Source organism: Neopsephotus bourkii, unplaced genomic scaffold (genome assembly GCF_033783945.1).
Source record: "Neopsephotus bourkii isolate Nb327-2 ecotype Australia unplaced genomic scaffold, CSIRO-AGI_Nbou_v1 NB_347, whole genome shotgun sequence".
In the NCBI taxonomy this organism is placed as follows: Eukaryota; Metazoa; Chordata; class Aves; order Psittaciformes; family Psittacidae; genus Neopsephotus; species Neopsephotus bourkii.
Window position 1 is genome coordinate 1 of NW_026900853.1, and position 12,492 is coordinate 12,492.

Below are 12,492 nucleotides of genomic sequence, written 5' to 3' on the forward strand. Positions count from 1 at the left end.
AGCAGGTGGCAGGGGCTGTCCCCATGGCTCAGAGCATCCTCTGGCCGTGGTCATGGCCTTGGCCAGATCCTGCTTCCCAACCCTGCTCCTCAGCAGCCACCCAAGGGTGCGCTGAGCTGAGCTGGGTCTCTGCTCCAGGGCACTGCAGTGACCGATGCAGCATCAAGCTCTTAATGGGATTTTGGGGGACGCGTGTTCTATGTGGTCCTGTTTAACTATCCCTTCCCTCTGGGATCTGCAGGCTTAACATGCCTTGCTCTCCAGCCTGAGCTCGCCATGGAAAGCCAGTGGAACAGCAGCTGCCCCCTCCCATACATCAGCAGCAGGGATTTGTTGCTCCCTCTTTGGGAAAGCCTCAGCACTTGTCCTTGGCCTTGGGGTGCCTTCACATGGCCCCCCTCAACTCAGAGCTGCCCCGAGGCTTGGGCACAGGGCTTTCACCTCACTGGGGGGAGCAGCCCCCCTGCTTTAGGGGTGCATCCACTTCCTAAGGGCACCACATAGCCTCTGGGACACAAGCCATGGGCAGGCAGGTCCCCAGCTCTGCCCATCACCCTGCCCTGGCTGGAGGGTGCTGCCTGCACCAGGAGCCTGCAGCCCGAGGTGGGGCATGTGGGGACCCAGCTTCCCTGTGCCACAAGCATGTTCCCCCCTCAGTTCTCCTTGGCACAAGCCCACGCATGACATCCCCCTTGCCCCATCGGTGGCTTCCTGTCCTCATCCCAGACCTGTTCCCGGGCAGCGAGCCCCTCATTCCCCCCAGTCACCCCGGTTGCTCGCTCGTGTGCATGTCCCCCCCGTGCCACCCTGCTCCCACCTTCACCATGTGCCTTCTGGTCTCTCCCACCACGCAGGCGCCGTGCCGGACTCCTGCCCCATTAACATTGAGGAATAGGTATGAGACACCCAGAGCCTGTGCCCGCCTCGTGCCTGGTCACCTCGGGGGTTTGGTGCCCCTGGCAGTCCCCTTGCTGGGTGACACCCCAGCCTACCCTGCAGCCCCCATGGGGTGTCTGTAAGTGCCCTTTTACTGGGCATGGGGGGCAGAGGCAGCCCCCCTCCATTTGGGTTGTTAAAACCCGGCCGTGGTGCACTGTGCTTCCCATTTGCCCCTCAGCATTCCTGAGAAATCAGAGGTTTAAGGGGCTCCCCTGGTTTGGAGAGGTAAGTACAGGCACCCGCTAGCCCTCACTGCAGCTGAAACCCAATATGGGGGGCTGGGGAGGTGGGTGTCCCTTGGGGAGACTGTATTGCACCCCATGGGAAGATGCCCAAGGGTGCCGTGGCTTTGGCAGCCCCTAACCCCCTGTTTTCTCACCCCAGGCCCAGAGGCAGCCAACAACAACGTGCGGCTGCAGCAGGCGCCCCGGCCCCGCTGCCCCCCCGGCCCCCAGGACCTGGAGCAGGCAGCGGCCACCCCTGTGTGAGGGCTCAGCCTCAGCCGGGGCACACGCACCCCCTGTGCATGCAGAGGGCTCCGGGCACCGCCGGCATCGCCACCTCCCTCCCCGGCTGTGGCGGGACTGCTTTTCCAAAGAGAAGATGGTAACGGGGGCTTTTCCTGCCCGGCTCCGCTGTGCAGAGGGGGGCCGAGAACCGCATCACTTCAGAGCCCCCCCATCAGCACCTTCCCATCCTCCAGCCCTGATGGGGATGGGCTGGGGTCCCCTCCTGCCCCCAGCCATCTCACACCCATCCCCAGGCCTCTCTCCTCCAGTGTGCAGAGCACATGGGATGGGGTCACCCCACAAAGGGGGTCCTGGGACACTGTCAGAGGTGGATGATGCCCAGGGGTGCAGGTTAAGGATGAATGTTGGCATTGGCATCCTCAGTACACAAGCCAGTGACCTTCATGGGGGGCTGGCACCCCCCCAGGTTTGCTGACCCCATGCTGTGGGATTGTCCCCATTGTGCACTGGTGGTGATGGTGCCCCTGGAGCTCCCCGTCCCTCTGCTCTCCACCCTGGGCACGTGGGCTCTTGGGCCTGTCCCAGGAGGTTGCTTTTCCCCAGGGGATGGAGCGGGGTGGACAGGGGACCTGGGACACTCCCCCCCCGGTCACCAGCCCCAGGGACATGGCCAGTTTAACCTCACTGTCTTCCACCCGCTGGGGGCGCGGGGCTGGGGCTGTGCCCTCTCTCTGGAACAAGTGCCAAACGTGTCACCCCTGGCCTGCCCTCTCCATCGCACTTTGTAGCAGGGCGTGGATGAGGGTGTGGGAGCTGCTTCCCCATCCCTCCATCCCCACTCCTCCAGCCCCATCCCTCTGGCCAGCCCTGGCCTCCCTGCATAAGTGGGTTTTGCTCCGGGAGACAGGAACACAGGGACAGCAGTGGGGTAGGGGCACAGCCACAGAGTTCGAGGACCTGATGGAGCCATTGGCAGAGGCCAGGCTCCACTCCAGAGAGCAGCAGGAAGAGGCAGAAGGCACCCTGAGGAGCATCAGACCCAACACCGCAATCCAGCAAGCTCTGGAGCTGTTTGAATGAGCCCAGGGGGGAGGTTGAGCCCCGCTTCTTCCCCACCTGGTTTTCTCAGGCAGATGTGACAGCAAAGGCCACCTCTTCTTTGCAGAAGGAAGCTGCATCTCAGAGCTCCCTTAGGACAGAGATGTTCATCTACTGAAAGCAACATCCCCCAGCATGCAGGGAGCACGTCCCCACCACTGTCCCTGTGGTGCAGCACAGGCCATGCTGATGGCTGTTGCTGCTAAAGGGAGATAAAGCCCTTTTTGGGGCTGGGAGGTGTTTGCTGCTCACTTCATGTCCCTCACTTCCTAGTGTGGGTCCTGCTGGAGGTGGGGTCAGCACTGGCCACCCTCCTCTGCTCTGGCGCCCCACTGACTCCTGTAAGCTCAGCAGCTCCCAGATTCCTCCCTGGAAACTCAGGGCTGGGTGCTTGATGGGGGGAGACATCTCCATCTGTGGGGTGGGAGCTGCTGCCACTGGGGAACTGTGGTGGGGAAGAGCCTTGCAGCCATTCAGGGGCATGGTGTGTGGCCCGTGGGGACACACTGCCCAGTGCCATGGTGGGGCAACCCATGGGGTTTGGGAGTGCTGGCCCCAGGAGCCAGCAGCACCATACTGGGCACAGGGAGAACTTTAGGGGTTCACTGCCACACTGAGCTGAGAGGACTAAGGGCGCTGTGGGAGGCTGGCTCTTCCCTAACCCCCAGCATGGAAAAACCAGGATGATGCTCCAGGGGTGGCTCAGCTACCAAAGCCAAACCTTCCTTGTGGCTTCAAAGGGGACCAGTAGAGCTCTCCAGGCCTGGCATCACAGTGTAGGGCTGTGGCAGTGCTTGTGGCTGCTGGCAGGTCAGGTCAGGTCCTTGCTCAGGAGGGTCCCTGGAAGTGTCCTGGAGGGTTTTCTGGCTGCTCTGAGCTGTGTGTCCCCAGGGTAGCTCTCGGGGTGGCTGTCCCATGTCCCATCCCACAGCTGGTGGCATGCACATGGTGGTGGAGAGGAGCCAGGAGGAGCAAGCAAAGAAATGAGCATCCTCCGCCTGTGGCACAGGAGAGATGGGATTTGAGTGCAGGTGACACCAGTGCTGTCCTCAAGCCACACGGAAGGGACAAGGGGCAGGCAGGAGCTGCTGGTGAAAGGCAATAGCCCCTTGTTCCAGTGATCCAGCTGTCAGGGATTTAGGGAAAGAAACCAGATTGCTGCTGCTGAACTCTGCTTTGAGCATGTTTTGGATTTTCAGAGTATGTTTAATAAAGGGCATCTTATGTCAACAAAGCATCCAGAGTCCTTCCGTGGTGACAAGGTGAGAGCAGCTGGAGACCTGGTGGGTGGAAACACTCTTTGGGTGGGAGCATCCACCCAGGAACCTTTAAAAGCTTCCAAAAAGGTCCCTTCCATCCCCCCCTGCCTTCCCCAAGCACTGTGAGGATGAGAAGGTGCAAATGCAAACAAAGCCTCTGCAGGAAGGGGCTGGGCTGCGGTGTGGATGGCCAGGCAGATGGTCCCTGGCACTGCTGGGATGGATGAGGACACCCAGAGGAAACTTTTCCTGGAGAAGAGCTGGGTCCTCCTGCAGGAGAAATCTCTCAAGTACGGGGGAGGAAAACTCATGCTGGGGGCTGATACCTGAAAGGTGAGGAGGGCCGTAAGGGGGGTTAGAATGTGGTTTGAGTGGAGGGGGTGATGCACAATGGGGGAATAATAGAAGCATGGAATGGTTCGGGTTGGAAGGAACCTTAAGCCCCATCCAGTTCCAATCCCCTGCCCTGGGCAGGGACACCTTCCACTTGGTTGCTCCAAACCTCGTGCAACCTGGCCTTGAACACTGCCAGGGATGGGGCAGCCACAGCTTCTCTGGGAACCCTGTGCCAGTGCCTCAGCACCCTCCCAGGGAAGAGCTTCTGCCTTACATCTAACCTGAACTTCCCATGTTTGAACCCCTCACCCCCTCTCCTGTCACTACAGTCCCTGTTGAACGTCCCTCTCCAGCATCCTTGTAGCCCCCTTCAGACACTGGAAGCTGCTCTGAGCTCTCCACGCAGCTTCTCCAGGCTGAACAGCCCCAACTTTCTCACCCTTCTCCATACAGGAGGTGCTCCAGCCCCTGATCATCCTCGTGACCTCCTCTGGGCTTGCTTCGGCAGCTCCATGTCCTTGTTATGGAAGCACCTTGCAGCTGCTGGGGAGGGCTTGAGGTGGCCAGATCCTGCAAAGGGAGAGGAAGAGAACTGAGGCCTGTGGGGCTGTGCCTGGGCTGCTCAGGAAAGCCCTTGAACTCTGCCTTACGGAGCATTCCTACAGGAGCAGGTCTTGCTCCCGAGGGAACTGACTTGTCCAGAGGGCAGGACCCAGAGCTTTGGGATGGGTGTTTGCTGGATATTCACCCCTGAGAAGTGGAACAGAAACTTTCACTCCCCTGGGAGCTGCCTCCTCGCTCCTCCACCGGGGACGGGCAGGGGCAGAGGGGAATCTGGGGAGACGCTCTGACACCTGCCTCCCCCCCAGCTTGTCCTGCCCAAATCGCTGGGGATCCTGGCAGGAAATCCACTTAATGTACACACGCTTCAGCCCTCGAGAGTGAGTCTGCCTGCTCCCAAACCCCCTTTCCCTGTGGGCAGACACAGGAGGGGCCTTTAAACCTCCCCAAGTCCCCCCAAGCCCCCCACTTCTCAAAGGGCAGAGTCTTGTGCTGTGGGGTGGAAACAGGCTTCCCAAACAGGCTTCTCTTGGGATTCACGGCTGCTCCCTTCCCCCTTGGTCAGGGAGGGGGTCCCTCACTGGGATCCTTTGGGCTGCTGGAGGAGGGAACACTGAGATTTCTTATAGAAGCATATAGCTGTAATAACTGTAACTAAGAAAGGGGGACCCCTCCCTTTAATCTGGGGGGCTGCCAGCCCCCTGTCAGCTTTGCTGTCATCGCTGTGGACTCCTTCAGGGGTCAGAAGCAGGATGGGGGCACAGACAGGGGGAAAAAGGATGGGTCTGCCCCCCTGCCAAGCCGAGGGGGGTGGCCCGCATACAGTTTTGGGGTGTGCTGGTGCTGTGCTGGGGTGCGGTGGAGCCCCGCAGCATCCCTGGGTACCACAGACCTGCCCACCTCCAAACTGCGAGCATCCCCAGCCAGGCCTCTGGCCCCTAAATGGCCAAATCTCAACCTAAAGGGGCGGGTCCCCTCCGGCTCCCCATGACAACGCGGGGACCAATGGCAGGCCCGGAAGCTGTTTACGGGGCGGAGCGTCACCGTGACAGCGGGAGAAGCCTTTCGGAGCGGCTCCTTAACGGCAGCCCCCGGGGAGCCGGGAAATCACGGCGGAACCGCACCGCCACCGGGCGGGAGAGCGGGACCCGCAGCCCCCCCCAGACGCATCTCGGCACCGCCGCTCCGCTTTTCTTTATGTTATTTTTCTCCTCCTTTTTCCCTGTTTTCCCCCGATTTTCCCCAGTGCTTTTTGCCCTCCCGTGAACTTCGGAAGCTCCGGGGACATCGCCGGGCCGGGTAAGAGCTGCGGGGTTGCGGGGGGGGAGCGCCCGAGGGTGCGGTAGGTTTGCCCGGGGGGGTGTGTGGATGCGGCTGTGCTGTGTCTCTGTGCCTGTCTCTGGCTGTGCTTATCGTCCTGGGATTTACTCCCATTTCCATCCTTTTTACGCCCCCCAACGCACGAACCGCAACGAGCGCCTCCGGTCCCACTGACCCCGCCGCGAGCGCAGGGGCTAGGGGGGGGACACTGGGACCGGAGCATCCCAACCCGTAACCGCTGCCCCCTGAGCCTTTAGCTCGGGATTGGCCGGGGGAGCCCGTCTGCTTGGAGCGAGGCCGGGGTTCCACTGTCCCCGCCCCCCGGTCCCGCGCCCCGTCCCGCGCTCCCTGCGGCCGTTGAGCAGAACCGGATTCGAACCTTGCCGAAGCCGGTGCGGTCGCGCCGCTGCGGGTCACACAGGAGAGGTTCCTCGGGTCAGAACCTCAGGATTTCGGGGGTTCGAGCCCAGCAGCGAAACCAGACACTTGCTCCTGCCCTGGCAATAACCGGCGCTCGAATCTACCGGCTGCTCTGAGTGAGGGTGTGCTTGGGGGAGAGTTCCAGGGGCGGGTTAGGAAGGCCAGGGGAGGGGGGCAAGCAGCAACAGCCCAAACCCGAGGGATGCTGCTGGTGGGGATGGTGATGGTGATGGGGAATTGAAGATGTTTTGTCGAGGGTTTGGACATTGAGGTTTTGTCCTGCTAGGGGCAGATGGAAAAGCATCCTCCCTTTGAGGGATGCAGTTTGTTGTTTAAAGGGGGTGTAGGTGTTATTTATATATAAATAATTATAAATATTAATAATATTTAATTAAATATTTATAAATATTTAAATAAATGTTTATAAATAAGTTTTATATATTTTAAATAATTTTTTATAAATGTTTATTTATAATTATTCGATTTATAATTAAATATTTATTTATTTAATTTATTTATAAATAGATGTGGTTTTCAGCCCAAGGCTTGTGCTGGGACACCCGGACTTGGGCATGCTGGGGGGGGGGGGGGGGGGCTGTGGTGCAGCAGTTTGAGGAACCTTCCCCGAGGTTCAGGCCTGCTGAAGCACTGCAGGGGAGTTGATGTGGCTGCAGCACGCAGCACCCTGGGGATGGGGCTCACCCAGCAGCACCCAGAGCACCCAGGCCCCAGTGCCAGAGAGTGGCTGCACCTTGGGGACTCTCCAACTCTCTCCCTGTTGTTGCTGCAGGATCTGCACCATCTCCTCCGTTCTGTACCTGCACACCCGGGAAATGCAGAACCCAGGGCAGAACCAAGGCGTGGCTGATGTGTGGTCCAAAGGCGTGCGGGAGAGGAGGGAGAGATTAAAGAATGGCACCTTGGCTGCGTTCGATGCACTGGATGACAGCCTGACCAGCCTCATGTGGCTCCCGGACTTCTCCATCACCAGTGCCAGCGTGGGCAAGTCCTCCTGCTGCCTCACTGGGCCGGACCACCATGACTCTCAGAAGATCCCCAGCTTTGCTGCCCCGTGCTCACCCCTGGCCGCTGACCTGGCGTGCATGGGCATGTCCCACACCCCCTGCAAGCCCATCTCTTCGTCCACCTCCAGGACAGCACACACCACCATAGCCTTGAACCCCCAGTTCAGGGAGGACATCGACTTCAAGACCAACCCACAGGTCAAGCCGCCCTATTCCTACGCCACCCTCATCTGCATGGCAATGGAAGCCAGTGGGAAACCCAAGATCACCCTGGCTGACATCTACAAGTGGATCACTGAAAATTTCTGCTACTTCAGACATGCTGATCCCACCTGGCAGGTAGGAGATCTGGAGACCTCTTGCCCTGTCCCCTCTGCTTGCAGGGCTGAAGAGGGCTTTTCACAGCCTCCACCATTGCAAGGCAAGGTCCCACTGGGATGCTGGATCCCACTGGGAGGACAGCTGGTGGGGAATGGCTGTAATAGGGGCACAGAAATACCACAACCACGAGGGCAGCAGAGGGAAGGAGCCATTACAGGGGAGAACCCAGGGCCATTTGGGGAGCAGGGAGGTACCTGCTAGTCCCTGCGACTCCTCTTGGCTCTGGCGGGAAGATGTCTCTGTCCCTGACTCCACCTTTCAGCATTCTTGTGGGGTCCTGAGTCTCTTGGGGCTGAACACGTGTGAAGTCACCAGGGTGAGTATCTCTGGGTGCTGAGGACCAGGCGTAGCAGAAGGATGGAGAAGACCCTTGGGGAGATGCTGCTTGCTGGACAAATCCATCCTTGAGGAGGTTCAGAGCAGAAGTGCTGCTGCTTTCCAAGCAGGGCAGGTCTCCAGTCCATCACTGTAAGGGAAGCCCAAGAGAGGTCAAACAGGGCTGCTGTCTCCAGCTAGCACCAGCATGTCCCCATTAGGTAGAGGAGAGCCTCTGGGCTCCCCAGCTTTAGGGACAGCCTGGAGCACAGGGGCTTTCTCAGCCACCTTGGCTCACTGCCTTCCTGTGTCACACGAGGGGACCTCTGGCATGTGTGGTTTGGAGGATGCGGCAGGGCAGGAGGGACCTGGTGGCTCGTCCCTCTGCTCGGGTTATTCCCAGCCCAAATCCACAGTGTGCCAGTGATCCTGGCAGTGCTGTTACTCAGGCAGGGCTGGGCAAACCAGCCCACCTTGTCCCACCTCTGGTTGGGTTAGACAGGGGACAAGAACACTGCTGGTGACTCAGGGGAGTTTCTGCTGGCCATGTAGCCCAGGATGCCCTGATGTTCCTGATTCTGCCTTCTTTTCCCCCAAGGTCCTTGCTGAAAACACATTTGTCCACCCATCTCCCCATGCAGGTAGGTGCCGGGGCAGCTGACCAACATTCAGCCTCTTTCTCTTTTTGGTTCTAGAACTCCATCCGGCACAACCTCTCCCTGAACAAGTGCTTCATCAAGGTGCCTCGGGAGAAGGGGGAACCAGGGAAAGGGGGGTTTTGGAAGCTGGACCCCCAGTACGCCGACCGGCTCAAGCACAGCGCCTTCAAGAAGCGGAAAGTGCCCCCGGTGCAGATCCACCCCGCCTTCACCAAAACCACCCAGCAGGATCCACCCTGTACCCCCAGCTCATCCCCTTCGGTCTGCACCTCCAGGAACATCCCCAACACCCACACGGAGTCACAGCAGCTGCTGAAGGAGGTTGAGGAACTCACCAAGAGCCAGAGCATGAATCCAGGGGGTGCTGAAGTGGGGTGCAAGCGCAAGAAGCCCCTGCCCAACCAAACGGCCAAGGTAGCTCGTGTGTGCAGCTCTCCCTTGCTGACCCAGGAGGAGCAGACGGAGCTGGGGTCCCTCAAAGGTGACTTTGACTGGTCAGCCATCTTTAATGCCAACATCAGTGAAACCTTACCAGCTTTTGAAACTCTGGAGCTGCCACCTCCAATCGGCCCCATTACAGCTGATGTGGACTTGGAGGCACAGGGCCCCATCGACTGTCCCCAGGGGCAGGAGCAGGCCCTCACTACATATAACCAACCCAGCCCAGAACTGGATGAAGCCTTTCTGGCTGCAGCTTTCTTGGACAACCCCTGGGATGAAGGCACAAACGACTGCCTCTCCAACTGTGTCAGCATCAACCAGGTCTTTGAAGCCTGTGACGCTTCTCTGCCAGCAGAGGAGGGCGAATGCAGCAGCCTCACAACCCTTCTATGACCCCAGTCCCCATTTAAAGCCCATGCAATTTCCTTACCTTTTTTCCTCGCTGTTTCTCTCCCCTTGTTCACAGTGTTTGATAGGTACCGTATATAGCAGCCAGTATATGTCCCTTATGGCTTCTGGAGTTCAGGCTCCCTCCTGACTTGTGCCTAGGGAAGAATAAAAGGTTTATCAGTTCACCAAGGCTGCCTCTTTAGACGGTTTTATATTATCTATTCTATATTAGATAACAGAGAATATATTTTGGTGTGTGTTTGTTTTGCCGGAAGATGGCGGCGGTGTTGGCGGCCGCCCTGCGGGTCCGGGCCCGGTGCGGGCCGCACAGGTGCCGCTGCTGGCCTGGCCCACGCCGAGGGCCCTGTGGTGGTGATGGCGGGAGGGGGGGGGGCGCTGCGGGAGCTGCTGGGCCCGGCCTTGGAGCGCGGGCCCCGCGCGGTGCTGCTGGTGCTGGAGGACAGGCGTGGAGGGGACGTCGAGGGGCGGTTCTAGGCCGAGGGCTGGGGGGCTCGCGGCTCCTTCCCGCGGGCCGATGTCCATCGCCGGGTCGCCGCTGTGTTCCGGACGCCGGCGTTCCTGGGTCCCGGCTTCCGGCGGCCCAGGAGCGCGCCTGTGGAGCTGCGGCGCCCGTTCGGGCGGCGGCGCGGCGCGGCGGGGCCGTGGATCTCTGCTGCCTGCCCCGTCAGGAGGGGAGGACCTGCAGTGCATTGAGGAGAAGCACAAGCGCACCCGGGATACTTTCCGCTCCGTCGTGCAGCGCAGCCCAATGCCCGGGCAGGGCACTGGGGGGTACTGGAGCCACAGGGGTGTATTTGGGGTCCCTGGGGGTATTTGGGGTCTCGAGGGTGTTATTGAGGTTTTAGGGGGGTATTGGCTGTTTTACGCACACCCCCTTGTCGTGGGGAAAGAACTCACGTGCCCTTGCGAAGTTGGGAGCTATGCTGGTGGTGGCTTATGCTTCCGGTAGGGTTTCCCATGCCAGTCAGGTGTCAAATGAAGGGTCAGACAAAGTGTGTCCATGGGCAGTGATAGCGGAATAGACCCCACAAGTTGGTTAAAGCTGTAAAGTAGGTATGCTTTATTCAGCTGAAGACGCACGGGGGATTGCTCCTCCAAAAGGCATGCGTGCCTCAGTGCCGTTTTTCTTCTGCATTTATCCTGTAAAGTCATACATATTCATATTCTATCCCCGCTTCGGATTATAATGAGCTAAAAGGCTCTCCACGCATGCGCAGCGCCTCCTGGTGGTCTTGGGCAGGGGTCTTCAGATGAAGTAAGTAGTCTTCCTCTTGTGGGTAGGGGTCTTCAAGATGAAGTAAACGAGTCTGCCTCAGGCTTTAACTCTTTACCTCTGGTCCTCACGCCTGCTCTTTAGGAGCTGGATGGGCCTGGTCTATGTCCAACTGGTTTAATGAGCTATTCCCTTCGTTAGGAAGCTTTATCTTAGTACTGCCTGATAAGACATCTGCTGAGCTCGTTAAACCAGCTATGACTTAAGCAGTACCCCCCTGTACATTTTGTCTAACCCCCTGTACACCCCCCCTGTACACAATAGGCCACATCAGTTTCAATTCCCCCCTTTTCTATAACATAAGTAAATTCTTTTACTTAAGAGGTACCCAGGTGCCTTCAATGGATTTGCGAAACATGTTCGATACACATTGGATTAAGCATGGAATTGTCATTAAGTCATTTTGTCAAGACTGTGTGCCCCCTAGAATCACAGTTAATCCTGTAATTATTTTCATCATTCTTCGACCTCTCGCTGGTTATAATTGCAAACAAGAGAGAAGTATTAAAGCTTTAAGCAAGAAGGTTAAAAATATCATCAACACAGTCTTATTAATTTGCAGTGTTACTTGTTACGGATTAGCTTTAATTTCAGTTCATTTTCAGTTTGGATCGCTCTCCAGGGTGTCTTCGGAGCTTTCTTAAATCGAGTATGATGAATCCAGGCGTTCTGTTCCTTAATCTTGATAGCTGTGAATGTAGTTAACAACACCTGGAATGGCCCTTTCCACCTTGGCTCGAGATCATAATCTCCTTCTAAGGAAACTTTCCCATCAGGGATCAATGCTCCTTCAGTTGGTACCTCACCTTTTGCTGCTTCTTTTGCCTCTCTGTCCACCAGCTCATTTCCTTCTTCTAATTCAGAGCTCACCTTCTGGTGTGCCTTGATGTGCACAATTGCCACCTTCTCAGGCAACTGGACTGCTTTCAATAATCTCAATACTTTCTGTGCATGTTTGATGTTTTTCCCTTGTGAATTTAACAGTCCTCTCTCCTTCCAAACAGCACCATGCGCATGTACGACTCCGAATGCATAGTTTGAGTCTGTGTAGATGTTTACAGTTCAGTTCCAGGGCTCTGGTCAGAGCAATCAATTCTGCTTTCTGTGCGGAAGTGTTTATAGGCAAAGGTCCAGATTCTGTTACCTCTTTGCAGGTGGTAACTGCATATCCAGGCTGATGACATGACTGCTCCCGTCAGTGAATCAGGTTTCCGTGTTATCCAAAGGGATACTCCTCAAATCTGGACGACTAGGATAGGCAGCCTCAATGGTTTCCAGGCAATCATGGTGTACAGGTTCTCCTTCATTACCACTGAGGAAAGAGGCTGGATTGATAATGTTAGTTACCACAATTTCAACATTATTCTGCTCTATCATGATGGCTTGATACTTTAGAAATTTCTGAGGAGAAAGTCAGTGTCCACCTTTTACTGCCAGTACGGCAGACATTGTATGAGATATCCCTGGAGGCCCAAGAAATTGAAGAGGCTTACCGTCCAAGCCACACAAATTTCCGGGTGGCAATTAGGATGTCGTCCACGTACTGCAGTATTCTTCCTTCCTCCGGTGGGGCTTCCCATGATT

General features: G+C 57.4%; 2 protein-coding genes across 2 annotated transcripts; both read left to right on the top strand.

The window, feature by feature from the left end:
- Positions 1 to 400: 400 nt before the first annotated feature.
- LOC133209586 (cbp/p300-interacting transactivator 4-like) lies at positions 401 to 2,047 on the top strand. The gene is made up of 2 exons (XM_061348285.1): positions 401 to 895; positions 1,324 to 2,047. Exons 1-2 carry the CDS (start codon positions 522 to 524, stop codon positions 1,547 to 1,549), a joined length of 600 nt encoding a protein of 199 aa, XP_061204269.1. The 5' UTR covers positions 401 to 521; the 3' UTR covers positions 1,550 to 2,047.
- A 1,683-nt stretch (positions 2,048 to 3,730) lies between these two features.
- LOC133209584 (forkhead box protein J1-like) lies at positions 3,731 to 9,617 on the top strand. Its single transcript, XM_061348284.1, has 5 exons — positions 3,731 to 3,769; positions 4,972 to 5,043; positions 5,752 to 5,960; positions 7,188 to 7,767; positions 8,820 to 9,617. The coding sequence occupies exons 1-5, from the start codon at positions 3,731 to 3,733 to the stop codon at positions 9,615 to 9,617; spliced, it is 1,698 nt and encodes a 565-aa protein (XP_061204268.1).
- The last annotated feature ends 2,875 nt before the right edge of the window (positions 9,618 to 12,492 follow it).